The sequence below is a fragment of the Rattus rattus genome, chromosome 4, assembly GCF_011064425.1.
Source record: "Rattus rattus isolate New Zealand chromosome 4, Rrattus_CSIRO_v1, whole genome shotgun sequence".
In the NCBI taxonomy this organism is placed as follows: domain Eukaryota; kingdom Metazoa; phylum Chordata; class Mammalia; order Rodentia; family Muridae; genus Rattus; species Rattus rattus.
The window spans coordinates 159,817,226-159,835,423 of record NC_046157.1 but is presented as its reverse complement, the minus strand read 5'-3'; the positions used below and the strand labels follow the sequence as shown (position 1 = coordinate 159,835,423).

The window sequence follows — 18,198 nt, the reverse complement described above, 5'->3', positions numbered from 1 at the left end:
GACGAGCAGATAAGAATGTAAGTCAGTCTAAAACTTCTATATAAGGAAAAGTCTGAAGGGAAAAGGAGACAGACTGGAGAGTTGGCCTGGCAGCGGGGAGAGGTTAATGCTCTGCATCTGGGTCTGAGGAGCTGGCTGGGGACAAACGAGAGGCACAGTGACACGGTGACTCAGGCTCAAGTCATAGCTCAGCTGAGGACTAGCTGTGTGATCTGGGTGAGTCATTTGACCTCTATGAACCTCAGTTTACCTATTTACTCATTGGGGAACCGAACCTGCCTCTTAAGGTCAAGGTTAAATTACATAGTACCTGCAGCTCACTCAGCAAGGCTAAGCGGGAGGTTGGTGGCAGTGGCACCCAGAAGTGACGAGGAGCAGGAATGGTAACCCATTAGGAAAAGTCCCTTTGGGACAGAGGAAGAGATGACATCAGGGTATGATGGGCGGTGGTAGATGGACTTTCTTGGAAGGCTGAACCACCATCACTCTCACTTCAGAGGCTGAGGCTAATGGGTAGGTGAGGTCCCTGGCCTGGGATGCTTACCATAGGACTCGTCACTGTCAGAAGATTTAATGCTGATCAGGATGTGCTGGTCCAGTAAGTACTCGGGGTCAGAGATAATGGGCTTTAGCTGCAGAGGAGAAACCGGATTAGAGTCCACAGGTGGGGGCAGATAAGGACAGGTAAATGAGGGCCACCAGTCTTGACTACATCGGAAGAGCTGGAGGGGGCTTAGTGGTTAACAGTACTGGCTATTCCTCTAGCGGTCCTGAGTTCAATTCCCAGCAACCACATCACTGTGGCTCACAACCATCTGTAATGGAATCTAATGCCCTGTTTTGGCAGGCAGGTGTATATGCAGATAGAGTACTCATAGGTAAAATAAATAAATAAATCTTACCCCCCAAAATTACATAGGAAAACGGAACTGAATATGTCCTTTCAAGCAAACTCAGGTCTTCACTCTCCATGCCCAAGAGAATGGGTGGACCCCATTGCTAAGCCAAGTGAGGGATAATTTTCTTCCCTGCCCCACCCCCATCTCCTAAACTGGGTTGAGTTTCCAGGTCCCTGGTCCATCATCTCAATTCTTCTTTCCTTTCTTTACATATCTCAGGGGCCAAGGGAAGGACCAGCAACCAGGTCTGAAATGAGACCTGCAGTACCATCCTTCTCCTTCTGCCTCCCCAAAGTCTATGGCTGCATTAAAGGAGCTGCATCATAGGCTTGCTCCCCGTCTGGGGGAATGTGTCTCCTTGCTGAAGACCTTCAGTTGGGTTTGAAATATCCTGTGGTTTGCTAGAGGTATGGCTTGTGAGTGACAAGACTCCTGAATGTCAGCTCCGCCGCCCTCAACTTCCTGCTGCTAAACAGTGTTCAGGGATATCGGGGTATGGCTCAGGGACTGGGTGCTTGCTTAGTGCTTGCAGAAGCTTTGATTCAATCTCAAGTGCTGAGAGCACTAAGTAGGTAACAACTGAAGGGGAGTGGGCACAGCAGGGCTGGAAAACACTTAGGAATATTGAAGTCATTTATCCATAATGAAAAGCATGCCCTAAGTCACTTAACAACAATGTCTAAGCTGGTCTCTTTGGCCTTGGTCTGGGATGGCTACAATCTGGACTGGCCTGCTGTAGCTGCACACTAGCCTGCATTGCTGCAGCTGCACACTGGCCTGCATTACTGCACCTGCACACTGGCCTGCTTTGCTGCAGCTGCACACTAGCCTGCATTGCTGCAGCTGCACACTGCTTTGCTGCAGCCACTAGCCTGCTTTGCTGCAGCTGCACACTAGCCTGCATTGCTGCAGCTGCACACTAGCCTGCATTGCTGCAGCTGCACACTAGCCTGCATTGCTGCAGCTGCACACTAGCCTGCATTGCTGCAGCTGCACACTAGTCTGCATTGCTGCAGTTGCACACTAGCCTGCATTGCTGCAGCTGCACACTAGCCTGCATTGCTGCAGTTGCACACTAGCCTGCTTTGCTGCAGCTGCACACTGGCCTGCTTTGCTGCAGCTGCACACTGGCCTGCTTTGCTGCAGCTGCACATTGCTGCAGCCCTCTACCCCAGGCACATTCTCTTCCTCTATTACCTTGGGAAGAGTCTCTCCAAACCGCACCACCAGTTCTCCTTCATCTCCCTCTTCGTTTTCTCCTTCCTGACTCTTGACAAAACCTGTCAGAGAAGAAGAAGCTGGGTTTGCAGACCATAGAGTGAGAACCAGACAGAAAAGACTCCAAGGGTCTCCCTTCCTCGGGCCACGGAAGACTGTCTTTCTCTTCTTGGGCTCTGAGGCCTCGGAACCATTTTGGAGTCAGGCTTTCTGGGGATTCTGTTTTTGTTCGAAGGATGGTCATTTGCCAACACAGTCTAATTATTTTTAGGAAAAAAAAAATCAAAGAGATTTCCCCCTCCTTCTTGATTCTTCTTTTGCAACATCCTAGGCGACGAAGAAGTCCTCACACCGCAGGCAGGAAGATTGGGAAGCATGACAGCTCGTCCCACTTCCCACGCCACTCAAGATAGCAGCCTTTTGAAATTCTAATTTAAGCCTCCTAATATGCTGTTTCCATAGAAATCTATGCAAATGTCTCGATAGTTTATTAAAAACACCCGCGCAAAGCCCCTCATTCCTGTTGGCACTGTTTTGACCCTGGCTGCTGAGCTGGGGCTTCAGGATGTCGTGGTGCCCAGGAAGGGCTGGATGGGTTGAAGGAAGGTGCAAAAATGTGTGAGGGGGAAGGATCCTTGGCTGGTAGCTCTCCTGGGCTCTACAAGTAGGCAGTCCATGCCTCTATTTGCAGAGTTGGTTCCTACCCTCCCCCCATCATTTCAAACCATCTCAGGGAGACTTAGAAAGCATAGAGCTCTCCTGCACGAGAGTCTCAGTATGCCTGGAGATGTCACATAGAAAGGGTCCTTCATAGGCATGGTGGATGCTCAACATTGTCACCTCTCCCTTGGGACTGTTCATCTCTCCCTTGCTCCCAGTCATGCTGAGCCCCTCAATACGAGTGCCATACAATATGGAAAGGGCATGGTAGGGCGAGAGCAACAGTAAGCAGGCAGTAGCAGCTGCTTTGGCCCTGTCCGACCGATCATCAGCATTCTGAGCTCTACCCAGGGCTCTTGCTGAGTGAGAACCCAGCTTGATGGAAACTCAAGTGGCTAAGAGTCTGCCTAGAGAATGTTGACAGACAAGTCAGGAACAGGGGGACAGAGCGGACAGAGGGACACCAGTGCTGCCCCTCTCTCTAGGGCTGAGACAGTAGAAGAACAGACCTCAGGGATGGGAAACGGGCCTCATAGCTACTGGATAGCCCCATAGGTACCCAACTGGAAGCCTATTTCATTGAACCCACTGAGGTCCATCCATGGATTCTCATGAGAGAGAGAGAGAGAGAGAGAGAGAGAGAGAGAGAGAGAGAGAGAGAGAGAGAGAGAGAGAGACAGAGAGAGAGAGAGACAGAGAGAGAGAGAGAGAGAGAGAGAGAGAGAGAGAGAACTGGCTGAGGGATCAACCATTAATGGAAAGAATTCCCCAAAAGGGTAGTTCACAGTACACTTACTCTCTAAGCAGCTTGAGTGGAACTCCAAGTAGAACTTAGTCTGGGACTTGGTCTTCAGTGTGGCGTAGCATGCAAGAAACTCAATCTGCCCTTGGCTGTCCACAGCGCCAGGACCTGGAGCGTGGGGGAGTAGGAATTTATTAGTATACTGTACCTGAAGATGGAGGTTCTAGCTTCTCTCTGGGTTTTCCCTCTCTGTGTGCACCCACTATGCCGGGCTCCCTCTGAGGCCCACAGATGGGAAATGTCCAGGTTGGAAGGAGAGATTTGTCTTAGAGAGCTCATGACTCAGCACCCATACTCAGCACTTCTGTTGACGGCCACAGTGTCTCGGATCTGGCACAAGATGGCCATGTAGGGTGCAGGTCAGAAAGCGTAAAGACAGCAAGGACCCAAGCTATGGGTATGATTTCAGTTTTGCCAACAATCTGCGTGGACTCAGGCAACCCCTCAACTTCACTCTAGTCTCCCATCTAATTAATTCTCTCCCTTCTCCTCCCTCTCCTTCCCTCTTTTTGCTATATAGTCCCGGCTTGCCTGGAATTCACTATGTAGCCAAGGCTGGCCTCAAACTTGTGATCCTCCTGCATCAACTTCTTAAGCTCTCAATTGCTAGGGTTAAAGACATGAACTAACACACCCAGATTCCCTCTAGTTCTGACAGAGAGTTCATACAGAGACTTAGAGGTTCAACACCCAAATCTGCTGCTTTGAGGCCACAGCTAGGGAGACCTGCTCTTACTTCCTCAGACACAGTAATGACCAGTCCCTAATCGGAATCTGGGAATTATTGGCTTTCGGCTAACATGGTTATAACTATGCTAATTTACATGACATTTGTTTTATTTACACGGCATCTGTTTTTTTTTTATCATTGTGTTTGTTTTGTAGGATAGGGTGTTATATATACCCCAAACAGATCTCAAACTCTATGTAGTTAAGTCAGACTCAAGCTGAACTTCTAAGCCTGCTGCCTCTGCCTCCTAAGTGCTAGGACTAGAGGTATGCACCACTACGCCAATCTTGAACTGGTTTTAAGCAAGTGTTCTATCTTTCCAAGTACATTCTAAGCCCTTTGAGTGCCTGTTAGCCTTCTTTCCCTCCTTCTAAACCCCACATCACCTTGGCCAGATTCTGCTTAGACAAATGTTCCATCAAAGCTCAACACTGGCGATTGATATGTTCAAGGATCTGCTATGTACTGAGTCCCAGCAGAAGGAAACCAAGGGGGAGATGACAGAGGCTGCTCTTCCAAGGCTGGAGAACTCGGAGAAAGGGGAGATGGGTGTGAGCAGGAAGGGGTGGAGCCTAAAGACTACAAAGGTGGCCAGATGTAGGAAGGAGACAGGGCAAGTGTGAAGACTTGGGTGGAGAAGGGAGGGCAGACTGTGGGCCTGTGGGGAGGAAAAGGATGGATCTACATCTAACACAGGCACTGGTAGCTGCAACCAAATGATAAATGCCCTAGGCCCCTTGTCTTGGAGGAAAACAAGAGAAACTGATGATGCCCATTGCTTACCGTTCTTGGAGACGAACTGCGATGTGACTCCTGCTTCAAACGTGGCAAAGACAGGGCTGTGGTCACTCGTCATGATGTCACTGGTACTGCCTACAAGGGAGAGAAGGCATTTCTAAGCAGGGATAGAAGAGACCGTCTGACCAAGGTGTGGATGACAAACCCACAGCAGGCACAAGCTGGGACCAGGATGGGGACCCTGAGGCCAGCAAGCAAAGATGTCTCCTGAGTATCACCATGGCCCTTGCTGACAGCCAGTCAACCTCAGATCTGATCAAATACCTCAGTGTGTCCAGCTGACACCAAAGAGAGGAAATGAGCTGTCCAAATCCAGTCTAGCCCAGAGAATCTTGAGCAAAGGACTCAGTGTTTTAAGAACTGAGATTTAGGGCATTTGTTACGCAGTGATTGGATAGCTGATACACCTGGGAAGAAAACCCAGGGCACCTTTTCTTGCATTTTAGATATGAATCCCCGCCCCCCAACTTCTTGACCTCCTCTATCTCTAACTCCTTAAAACCTTCTACTGTGTCCTCTGGCACTCAAAAAAATATTAGCAAAATGCGTACGTCTACAGCTTCTCTGTGGAAGATGGCCCAGCCTTACATGTAAGGTTAGGTTTCCTTTTTGCCTCTCACATGCTGGGGATGTGTGTGATGTATACATACCCTCCTCAATCTTAGCTGCCAATGCCTGAGCCATCTCGTTCCTCTTTCTTAAAACCTGCACTATGGGGCAATTCTGAAGGGCAAGGCTGGTGTCTAAAGAGACAGTGGCAATTCAACGAGCCTCCACCATCACTTGGCCCTCAGCAGAGGAAGCTGACTGACGGAGACGGCTGGCAGGATCTTCTGAGACCGAAGTTGAGAGAGCCTCAGGGCTGCAGAATTTGAAGAGTAGGTATCCATATGACTGACTCTGTATAGTGCTGCTGAAAAGAGGACCACAGGGCTAGAGAGATCAGGCATAGGAGAGGGCAGTCAAGCAGGAAAAAGTGAGGGAGGAATGGGAAATGGGTTCGTCTGGTGTTTTTGCTTTGTTTGGTTGGTTTGGGAAGTAGTAGGAATGGAAGCCAGGACCTTATGCCTGGCAGGGAAATGCTCTACCCCCGAGCGGTACATAGCTCCTGTCCCACTTTCAGGTTCTGAAGGCAGAGAGGTGCCATGGCCGAGGCTGTGAGTAAAAGAGATGTGCTGCACATCGGAAGGTGTTATATGCAGTTTATCTGGTGAAGTCACTTCCGGGAGACAGAGCTCAGGAGCAGGGGGAGGGGGTTGTAATGCATGTGCGAAACTATCCCGGCAACAGCAGGCACATACAGATGAAGGGAACAGAAACTACCTTCTTCTGTGGGATCGGCATTAAATGGTCTCCAAAGAGGGTGGGGACCATAAGGTGGATGCTAGTCGGGGGCAAAATTCCCCCAACATATTTCCCTACTCTTAGGGGTGGGTAGGTATGAGGGCTCAGTGGGAAAGATATGAATCGTGAACTGTCTCTCAGAGGTCTCTGGCTTATGAATTACTCATTTGTGGTGTGCTGTGGGATGAGTGCCATTGTCTGGAAATTTGTGGTTTGTTTTTTAAGGTTTCCTTTTGTCCTTTAGAGAGAGAGTGCGCAGATCTTCCTGGTGGTTTTAGAAGAAGGAGTTGGATCCTCTGGAGCTAAAATTCTAGGTAGTTATAAGTCACCCAGTGAGTGTGCTGGGAACCAAAGTCAGCTTCTCTGGGAGATGAGCCAAGTGCTCTTAACTGTTGAGCCATATCTCTAGCCTCACAGTGAAACATTCTTAGGCCTTTCCAAACCTACACAGATATACTTAATGATATGTATTAGGCTGAACCATGTAAATACCAGGTAGTTGCCAATTTCATACCCGGCAAAATATTACTTTTATATGGCTCAAATTCAATCTGGTTCTCTTAAAAAAGGACCAGAAGGTCCTATTTATGATATTAGGGAGGAAATATTCAACAACCTTACCCATCTGTGAGCCCTGCAAGCCTGGCAAGAGATGCCTACTAGTACAACAGTGGTACAACTATCATGGGAGAAACCAGCTACTTTCTAATTGGATGCAAAGCCCACCTCATGAGATAGAACTCATGTCTGTTACTATTAATTGGGTCATAAACTCATGACTGCCGGGCCTTAGGCTTTAAGGGAGAACTTATTACTATTATTAATAACTTATTACTAAATTAACATAGTAGCATATTGTCCTTTAAGTTATTATCTTTATACTCATATGTTATCACATCTCTTAGCCTTCATCAGAGAAGCTTCTTTTTGCAGTAGACGGAGATTAACACAGAGATCCACAATTAGTCAACACGCAGAGAAAAAGATTATAGAGTGCTCAGTTCTAAATGGGACATGTATACCATACCCTCTTCCTCCAAAGCTCTGGGATCATTACAGGAGAGGCAGTAGAAAGATTGTAAGAGCCAGAGGTAGTAGATCTGTGCAGTGAAACATTTGCTAAATAGCAGGGCAAAGCCAAACAGCTATGACTACATGTACAAGACCTGCACAAGATCAAGCCAGCCCAAATCTCAGCTCTGATGGGAGAGGGGCTCATGAAGTCCCACCCCTAACTAAGGAGCTACTGGCAGTTGATGGCTACTAGGCAAAGGACAGGATTTTCTTCAGGGGTTGGGTCCTAAAAGGTTATCCATGTTACAATAGATACTGCTGTGCCCACAGACAGATGGACAGACAGACAGACAGACAGACAGACAGACTAAGTGAACTGAGTCAGTTGAGGAGGAGAGAGGGGGAGGGCAGACTATGTTAAGTCGAGAGGGGAGAAAGCGGGGGAGTGGATTTGATCAGAGCACATATGACTGTATGAAATTATCAATTAAAAGGAAAAAAAGCTGCAGTATTGATGCGCACCTTTAATCCCAGCCCTAGGAAAATACAGCCAGGCAAATCTGAGTTCCAGGACAGACAGGGCTACACAGAGAAACCCTGTCTTGAAAGACAAAAACAAAAACAGAACAAAAAAGTCCTTTCTAATTCAAGTGTCTCTGAGCAGGTTTTATTCCATTGCAGCCCAAGGGGGGTAGAGATGCAGCAGCTCTTTCAGGACACTCGATCAGGGCTCCACTGAGCTTTCTCGTCTTATAGACAAACAGACTGAAGTCCCTTACTTGCCACTGCCCTCAGAACCCAAAGCCTAATCTGTACCCCGCAGTGTTCCGCTCACCGTAGGACTGACAGACCACATGCACCAGCGGGTAAGACTTCCAGAGGACTCGGTCGCACCAGGATGGCAAATTGTACTTCATCTGCAACACAACGTTACAGTTTCATGGCATGTGTGTGCTACTTACAGTGTTATTAGTAAAACAAAACCACAGTGTTAACGAGAACGTCGCCATCATCAGAGTCATCTGTCCGTTCTCCAGGGAATTTATCCTCAGGTAGTGCTAAGCTATTTGAAATATATTTGATTTATTTTATGTGAGTGCTTTGCCTGCATATATGCATGTGCAACACATGTGTGCAGTACCCACAGAAAAGAGCGTTAGAGTTGGGGTTACAGATGGTTGTGAGCAGCCATGTAGGTGCCGGGAACTGAACCCAGGTACTCTGCAAGAGCATTTTATTGCATCTTCCCCAATCATTGCTCCTTTCAACAAGAGTAACCATATATATATATATATATATATATATATATATATATATATATATATATGTGTGTGTGTGTGTGTGTGTGTGTGTGTGTGTGTGTGTGTGTAAAATTGTTTTAGTTTTCTTTTTTTAAAAAGATTTATTTATTTTATGTATGTGAGTACACTGTAGCTGTCTTCAGACACACCAGAAGAGGGCGTTGGATCCCAGTATAGATGGTTGTGAGCCACCATGTGGTTGCTGGGAATTGAACTCAGGACCTCTGGAAGAACAATCAGTGTTCCTAACAATATTAATAGTCATTCTGTGATCAGTTTACTTCGGCCTGGGGCTTTATCTATGGAGAACTATAATGTTCTGAAACTCTAAGTCATGAAACAAAGCAACTAGTTTTGCTTGTGGTGTTTTGGAGTCTAGCCGTGTAGTCCAGGCTGGGCTTGAACTTATGATCCTCCTGCCTAAGTCTCCCAGGTGTTGGGCTTACAAGTGTGCACCACCACACTCAGATGCATGGGGACATATTTAGTCGCAGCTAACAGAATTTGTGTGTGTGTGTGTGTGTGTGTGTTTTGTTTGTTTTTGTTTGTTTTTGTCTTTTAAAAGGGCTGTACAGAGGGCTCAGTGCTTAAGAGCTCTGGTTGTTCTTGCAGAAGGCTTCAGGATTGGACCCCAGTACCTACGTGGCAGTTCACAACCACCCATGATTCCTATTTCTGGGGGTCTGATACCCCCTTTCAGCTTCTGTGGGCACAAGATGCTCATGTAGGCAAAAACACTGATACACATAAATAAAAATAAAATTAGCCTTAGTAACCAACCATAGTAGTGCATGGGTTTAATCCCAGTACTCAGAAGGCAGAGGTAAATGGATCTCTGTGAGTTTGAGGCTAGCCTGATCTACACAGTAAGTTCCAGGACAGCCAAGGTTACCTAGTGAGACCCTGTCTCAAAAATAAAAAAACAAACAAAAAGAAAAAAAACAAACAAAAAAACCCAAAAATTAAATTTAGAATTAGCCTTAGTATATAGTTAAGAAACGATGCTTTAAAATTCTCTCAGCATCTTAGTACAGGGCCATTATTAATTTAGCTTTCTTCTTAATGTGCAAGTTGGTGGCAGTTTTGTACCAAGATACAAGTCATCATATGAAAGCTTTTTTTTTTTTTTTTTGGAGACAAAGTCTTGTGGAGCTCAGACTGGCCTCAAACTCACTGTAGTCAAGGATGACCTTGAACTCCTGATCCTCCTGCTTCCTGCTTCTATTTCCCGAGTACTGGGATCAGAGCGGATGGTACCGAGCCTGACTTGATGTTGAAGATGGAATCCAGAGCTTTGTGCCCACTGAGCAAACCCTCTATGGCCTGAGCTGCATCCTCAGCCCCTGTAGGTGCATTCTGACTTTTGTTTTTGTCATTGTCTGGTGAGTTGGGCAAAGGCAGTGGGACTGGGCAGGAGAGTTGTTTCCGGGAAGACACTCACCCCTGTGGCTTTCTGCTTCGTGTAGGCATACTTGTCCCGGGTCAGTCTTTCAAATCGATAGGTGGGGGCGAAGGTGATCTCCTCCTCCTCTGAAACAGATGCATGGCCCTCAGTTTGGCTTCCCTGACACCTCCAGCTTCCCTCTTCTGCAGGCACAGCCCTTCCCTTGGCTAGAATGCTCAGGTGGAGAGAGGGTGACAGGAAAGGATGCAATGGAGAGACAGTGTGCCCTCACCAAAGTGCAGGAAGACTTTCTGCTCCTTCCTCTCCAGGAGCAGTTGGTCGTGGGCCAGAAGATCTGAGTACTGCTGCTGCTTAATCTTCTGGATGATGGCCTCTGCCTCCTGGAATGGGGACATGCCAGGTGAGACCCTGTTCCTCCCCACACTCCCCAATGACCACACCGCCTGGGACCCAGCGGTCCGGGATGCTGATTCTTGGTGCACGATCACTTTATAAGGATAAGGAAAGGAACAGAGCTGTATCATCACCATGTCTAGCTACAGGCTACCCCTAATTTGCATGTGGACCTGTTGGGTTTGTACACCAATGCTAGCAATACTTCATGAGACAGGTAATACATCTCCTTTGCTTTCTCTGGCTCTTCCTGTGGGGACAAGGACATCCAGTGGTAAATCCACTAGCAGTGGTGGGGAATTCCTGGCTCTGAGGCCTCTGCGCATCACCCTCCTTGAGACTACCCAGCCTAATTGCAAGAATTGGTGCCACACTGTAGGACTGGGGGAATATACCGGCCTTGGGCTCTAACAGTTCTCTTTCCTGTCTATTTCTCTGTGGGTTGAGGCAGGCTCAGGGCTCCTGCCCAGAGGAGTGTGCTATGACAGCCCTTCTCCAGGAGGCTCAGGATATAAACTTTCCTCATGTTCCTACCTGCCTGCTCATTCTCAGGGAGAAAAGATGTCACCTAGGGGTCACTAGTGAGAAAGGTATGGTGAGCTGGCTGCAGAGCTGTGATGGTGGCTGGAGCCCCAGAGGGAGCTGAGGGACATGGGTCACATGGAGAGATACTTGGGATAAAGGGACACTGAGGTTCAACCTCAACCATAAATGATGTGCAATCTCCTCTTGGCGGTTTTCCTAGCCTCTCTGTGTGCTTGACTCTACAACAGGGTCAGCTCCTGCCTTGTTTCCGCTATCCCTCACAGGACTCGAGTGTGGGAATACATTACAGTCCCTCAGTGGGAGGGAAACAGGTTGCCAACTCTGATTTCTAGACAGAAGGGCATAGACTGTTCCACCCCACGCTGTCTCTGCTTCAACTTTTATGGGCATGCAAAACAACTCTGTGGGTTCTAGGCGCATCCTGTGGTCACATCTGCTGGTCCCCTTCCTGTAGGCAGACAAGCAATGCCTTAGATCCACCAGTGACCCCATGATTTGTTGAGTACATGAGCTGGTCCCCTAAGATGCCTGTGCTTCCTGACCAAGCCCAGATGCTGCTGGCTGGCAGACTGGAGAGACAGTGACAGTGACCAGGGGTGGCCATTGAAGTCCTAGGGCAAAGTAGACACAAGCACAAGCAGAAGGGAACTGTAAAGAAAGGCAGAAGCTCCATGACAGAAGCTGTATTGAGTCCCTGAGGGGAGCTGCTGCCTTAGCCTGGTTCATGAGTCTCTTTGATTTCTGTCCACAGCTGAGTTCTGAAAGCCTCTATCCCCTATGTCTCTACCCAAGGTGGAATCTCCTTACCCAGGTGGGCAGCTCCACACGGTAGTTGAGATCCCCAAGCCAGAAGAGGTGGGTGAAGCGGTGGGTGATGTTAAATGGGCTTAGCTTCTTGTCTCCCAGGGCCAGGAACCGCAGGATGTTCATATAGTTTTGATTTCGCCTATTCAGGAAAACAAGGGCCATCTAGCATGTCTAGCATGGGCACTGTCCTTGCTCTGATGGCAGGAAGTCAGAGGCAACCGGTGGGAAACAGAGACATAGACTCTAGCACTGTCCCAGTGGGCACCTGGGCGTGCCTTGGAAACCCAACTGGGAACACAGAATCTAGATCCCATGCAGCATCTACGCATTAGGAAACAGATCAGTAAACGTATTAACTGGCTATGGTCACGACAGAGCCACCAGCAGACAAAATGAGTTCTGAGCTGTAGATGCTCCTGAGGAGTATTTTCCTTTAGAAATGAACCAGGCTCAAGGGGTCTACAGGTTAATGACATCAATATACTTTCTGTCCTTCAGACAAGAGTCCCATATACCTGAGGTCTCTACTGTGCTGCAGTAGTCTTTGCTCAGACAGCAGAGGCCCAAAAGGTCCTGAGGCTGGGCAAGCATCAGGGTGTGGGAGGCTAAGGCTGTCTGGGTATGTGGAGGGAATGGCTCTCATTACCTGAGTTTTTTTTCACTTCCAGAAGTCAAGTGGCTGTTGACGAACCCCAAGGAGGTTCCATTGAACATAAAGGACACTCCCACAGCTCCCTTGTTTCCTAAGGAAGGAAGGAGGAAAAGAAATAGAATGTCAGCCGGGTAGGCTTGTCAAGGGGTCAGAAGTTGAGGTAAGGCGAAGGGCACTAATGCTGTTAGCAGAGAGTAAGAGAAGAGACTAAGAGAGAGGGGAAAGCAGATAGGTCAGCGGGGGCGGGACATGCCAGTGACAGGCAGGTGGTAGCAGCCTTGTGATTTTCTATATAGGAGAGAGGAAGAAGGATGCTGTCATTTATTTCTGGGCATGGGGATGTTAGGGACCACAGTACTGAGCAGAGAGGGACAAGGAGGATTGGAGCAGCCTGGAGCCTTGGGATTTGGGAAATGCCCCTTTTCTCAACTGAGTGAGTGGCTATCTACTCAGGGTCCACTCCTGTGGGATCAAAAACATTCACTCCAGATACACACATGCACATGCATACCACACAGACATACATACCACACACATATACACATATACAGATGTACATACAGACACACACATAAACACACACAGACACACACAGGCACACACACACAAGCACACACACACACATACATAAACACACAGAGATACAGACACACAGATATAATCTCTCTCTCACACATGCCTTGCTGATGTTTTAATTTATTCTACATTAGTGGTTCTTAAAGTATGCCCCATAGGTCAGCAGAGCAGCCCCAGAGACTCTACTTGAGAGGCAAATACAAAGCGACTGAATCAGAGATTCTAGGGCTTAGAAATATGTGCTTAGCAAACCCTGGGAGGCAGGAGTTGGTAGACATGGGATCACCACCAACCAAAACAGCATGTATGTTTTTTGAGGGATGGGAGACTATCTGTTTAATTTCGGTCCTGGGGACCTAACCCAGGGCCTTGCATATCCTAGGCCAATGCTCAGAATAAGTTCTGTAGGGTGGAGTGGGATCTAGGGTCAGTTCTAGAGTAAGGCCTGGTTAGGGAACATACAGTGGTATGTAATTTTCAATGAGACATTTGAACAAATTATGGGTAGGAGCCAGTGAGAGGAGCAGGATACCCAGGGAGAGAAGTCCAGGCAGGGATGCTCTGTAGGAAATGGCGCTAACCCCGTGGCTGCTACCGTAGCAGGCAAGAAAGGATGAGTGAGTGGAGCTTTGCCGGCAGAAAAGCACAGGTTCTCAAAGGAAGCAACCTTGTGTCTTGTTTTGCTTTGTTTTCTGGGACCCTGTCCTTTCTCCAGAGTCATAGCTCCCCCCGTCCCCATTCAAGTGCAGCCCAGTGTTTGTGCTCACATATACACCCTGAGCCACTTCCATGCCCACAGTCATACATTCAGAAACACAGGCTCACATAAAAGACACAGACACAGCTATACCCACAAGCACAGATATCTAAATATACAGGGCATGCTGACATGAACTCACACACATATGCATATCTACATAGCACACATAAACACATCCAATGTCACCTTGCCCCCAATGCACACACTCACATACTCATAAACAGACCTACACATCCATAGCGATCACCTTTGCAGATATAGCCCCCCTCTCCCACATATGCAGCTTGTCTGTTCTCATCTCTGTTTTCTGTGCCCACCTACTCAGCACTGGTCAGATTCCACTTCCTGCTTGGGGTTCTCCTGGGTCAACATCCTATAGACCATGGTCAACCCTGATCTGATCACAGCCATTTCATTCATCTCTTCTGTTGAGTGTGGGGACTTTCCGGTGACAGTAGCAGAGAGGGATAGTTGCATGGGGCCCATAAGGCCTAAAAAGTCACCATCTGGCTCTGTCCAGTGGTAGTTTGCCAATCCCTATTCTAGATTCTCACCTCTCAAAGTGGGGTCCCACTAATGTCACTTAGACTGGCTGGCACTAATGTCACCTGAAAGCTTGTTAGAATGGCACCATGGAAAACATCTGAGACTTACTGAGACAGAACCCACATTTTAGCCTGAATGCCAGAGCTGGTATAGACCCTGGATGAGTTTTCGCAGGGGGATCATCTGGATTTGCTAGAGACTAAGGGATTCCAGGACAAGACTCTTGTGGTTTAACCTGGGACATTGCCGAGAGAAGGAAGAGGTAAAGCATGACTAGAAATGGATTCCCCTCCACACTCACCCAGGGTGTTCGCGATGCCTGTCTTCACATTGTCAGTGCAGATGTGGCTGATCCGGTTCTCATGCTCCGGCTTGGCGAGCACCACTATGCGAATGTTCCAGAGGGTGTGGATGGCAACCTGGTGGTGGTGGTGGTGGGAGATGACGTTGCAACACAAGGCTGAGGTGCACCGTTGGAACCCTGAGCATCCCAAAGGGATTCACCCCAGCTCTCACCCTGGGAGTAAGACACCCTGTCTGTATTCCCTAGCCTTTAGGGGAACTTCTAACAATGCCTCAGAACAAGACAAAACACCTCAGACATGAGAACTGGGACTGAAGATGCATCCAGGAAGTAAATATTATCCTTTTAAGCAGGAGTAGGGAAGGTGAAGGACTCAAGACCCTATCAACTTCTGAGGATGGCACCTCAGTGCACATTCGCTCTGAAAGTAGGGTACCACGGAGCAATCCTCTACATTTTTGGAAGTATCCTGCCTGACTTCTGAGATGCTTGGAAGAGCCTCCTGTCTCCCCACCCGGGCCTGGCCAGCTGCTCACTGTTTTAAATGTCATGCTGGTGACTTCTTGCAGGGAGTGCCTGAGTATCTCCAGCCACTCCTTCTCTCCCAGGGGGTCCTCCTGGGTGCCAATCACGTAGATGTCATGGGGGATATAGTCAGCAGAGTCGTCCCGTGTCTTTCCCTGCCCCTTGGAGAGAAACCAGGACGTGATCTTCTTGGGAGGGGGTGCATTACCTTCAACAGCAAAACCCAACACTGAATGAGTCAAAGGCGGTTCAGGTCAAGGGCATCAAGGGGGTTCAACACAGGGGAAGAGGAAGATCACATAGTTACAAAAATCACTAGGGGCAAATGCCCTGGATGGAGGACACGGTGCTGATACCACCTTACACGTCAGCTACGGTCAGAGCTCAGTGAGATCTTGTTGTAAAGATAACACTACACTTCAAAGAATGGAAACCCTGGGAGATCCTCGTTGGAACCCTGAGCTAACTGAACGAGTTGCCAAACATGTCCTAGGCTCTAGGGTGGCAGTAACACATGAGCTGTGGAGTTTACATTTCCAATGGTGAGTGTACAGGATGGAGGCTTCTAACCCTACTGGCAGGAAACACCAAAGGCTTCCTGGAAGAAAGTTAGAGTCAGCTAAGGACTGAGATGAAGAGGTGCTCGGCAGAGAAACAAGAGGGGCCTGCAACTTTCCTCAGCTTCCATTTTGAAAAATCAGGGAATGATGGGAGATCTACTTCTAGAGATACCTAAGGATGGGTAGATGTTCTCCCCACACTCCAAGGAGATCTATGTCTCTTGGACAACAGAGAGACAAGACGCTAGGAATACGAATAATGATCTCTGCCAAACTCTGTCTCCTGGGGCGCTCAGAGAAACTCATGGAGACCTTCCCACCCTGCTCATGTACATCAGGGCCCCTGACTATCGCCCCCATGTGTCTTCTGCTCGAAGGGCAGCAGTGGGATGACCCCACCATGTCCAAACAAAAGAACCCTTCACAGACAGACAAGAAAACTAGAAAGGTCCTTGGGCCACATGCCTGAACCCCTAAGGGTGAGAGCCTAAAGCGTTAATGATAGGCTAAAATACCCATTAAATCTGACTTTCTGGTGGATGGGTGATTTTTAGAATAAGTATGCCCCACGCACTGGTTGTCTGTCTGAGATTCAGATTTAACTGGATAACTGTTAATTTAGTTCTAGCTCAACAGATATACCAAAACATTATTTAGTATAGTTGACAATAAGTATAATGTACATATTTAGTATAATAATATATGGTAATATATAATATATTTAGCCCACTACATATTTTGTACTTTAACTTTTATTTCTAGCTGAGTACTTATACCAAATGATTATTTCACTTATATATTTATCATATGGAATATATTACCATATATTTAGCACATATATTTTGTTTGTTTACTTTTAACTACACATGTATACTGAAAACTTATATATTATTTGTATGGTATTTAAATTTAGGACCATTAGGCTCTATCAATCGATCCACCTAACTATCCACCCATCTATTCATCCACTGATCTCTCTATCTCTCTTTTCACTTCCTCCCTAGATAAGCTGGGCCCAGACTTCTTTATTACAGGTCTGGGGCCCCTTGGTAAACTGCAGAGTAAGCTACTTTGGCTACTTTTGGGGGGCACCAATCCTAAAGCCTATTTTGCTTGTTCCTCATCATTGGACAAAGGTAGAATTCTCTAGAAAAGGGGTTGTATAGATGGGATGGCTTCCAGGACTACGGGTGAGAGATAAGGGTGCCCCTTGGCCATTTGCAGATGCTGAGGCAGGAAGGGGGACCCAAGCAGAGCTGGGAGGAGGGAGGGGGCACAGGGACCCACCCATGTTCCAAGTGCCAATGAAGATGGTGATCATGTCAGGCTCCGACTGCTCCGAGTGCTTGTTCTTCATCTGCTGCAGGAGCTGGCAGAAGCCTTCTCTCTTCTGGAGGAGGAAGGGCAGACACACTTAGAAGGACCTCTGCCTCCCTGCACATCGGCCTCTACAAAGGATGTGATCAGCTTAAAAAGTACTGAGGAGTAGTTTCATGTGTGTGTGTGTGTGTGTGTGTGTGTGTGTGTGTGTGTGTGTGTGTGTGTGTATGTGTGTTAATGAGAGAGGCAGCCACCTACAGAGATGCATTCAAAGCCATGAGTATGTGGCTTCCTGGACCCAGCCCTTCCACTGCAAGGTTGCGATATGAAGCAAAAAAATTGGGGACTGCACTAAGATCCAACCACATCAGGGTACTGCAGCATGTTCTTAGTAAGGGATTCACAAATAACTACATAGAGAGAACTCTGTACACTCTTGACATTATGGTGCAGAAGTACTTCATCCACAGAGAGGTGGCCACAATACACCATTGTCATAAAAAGCTACTTGGCAAAATGGCATGTGTACTACCATTGCAGTAAAAAAAAAATGCATGGGGCATGGCCATGATTGCCTGTAATTCCAGCACTTGGGAGGCTGAGGTCAGAAGACGGCCATGAGTTCAAGGCCAACCTGTGGTATACAGTGAGCATACCTGTATGCTAGACATACAGGCTAGACATAGCAATACTGCAAACATCCTGTCTCACAGAAGCCCAAGCCAAAGTAAATCATAAAAAACAGATGATGATGATGATGATGATGATGATGATGATGATGATGATGATGATCATGATGATGATCCCTTAAAATGTCTGGAAGGGGAAGTCCAGAGCCGGTTAGCAAGCGGTGAGGGCTGTGCTGTTTTTATTTTAAGCTTTTGACTATTTGTATTTGCTACTTTTTTTGTAATATCAGTGAGACTGAGTTACTTATTCGACAAGAGAGAATGTAAGGAGACCGAGGCCAGAACAATGGCTCAGTGGTGAAGACATATGCTGTGGAGTGGAGTTCAGTCCCTGGGACTCATATGGTAA

General features: G+C 47.6%; 1 protein-coding gene across 1 annotated transcript in view; it reads right to left on the bottom strand.

Moving 5' to 3' along the window:
• The window catches only part of Inpp5d (inositol polyphosphate-5-phosphatase D), a 104,463-nt gene that overhangs the window by 9,907 nt on the left and 76,358 nt on the right, over positions 1-18,198 (bottom strand). Inside the window, exons 11-22 of the mRNA XM_032901566.1 lie at positions 17,128-17,230; positions 15,292-15,488; positions 14,753-14,870; positions 12,564-12,660; positions 11,918-12,056; positions 10,443-10,551; positions 10,208-10,296; positions 8,301-8,382; positions 5,093-5,182; positions 3,574-3,687; positions 2,097-2,179; positions 545-632 (exon numbers count right to left, since the gene is read on the bottom strand). Coding sequence (XP_032757457.1) covers positions 545-632; positions 2,097-2,179; positions 3,574-3,687; positions 5,093-5,182; positions 8,301-8,382; positions 10,208-10,296; positions 10,443-10,551; positions 11,918-12,056; positions 12,564-12,660; positions 14,753-14,870; positions 15,292-15,488; positions 17,128-17,230 — 1,309 coding nt within the window. The remainder of the gene's footprint in view (positions 1-544; positions 633-2,096; positions 2,180-3,573; positions 3,688-5,092; positions 5,183-8,300; positions 8,383-10,207; positions 10,297-10,442; positions 10,552-11,917; positions 12,057-12,563; positions 12,661-14,752; positions 14,871-15,291; positions 15,489-17,127; positions 17,231-18,198) is intronic.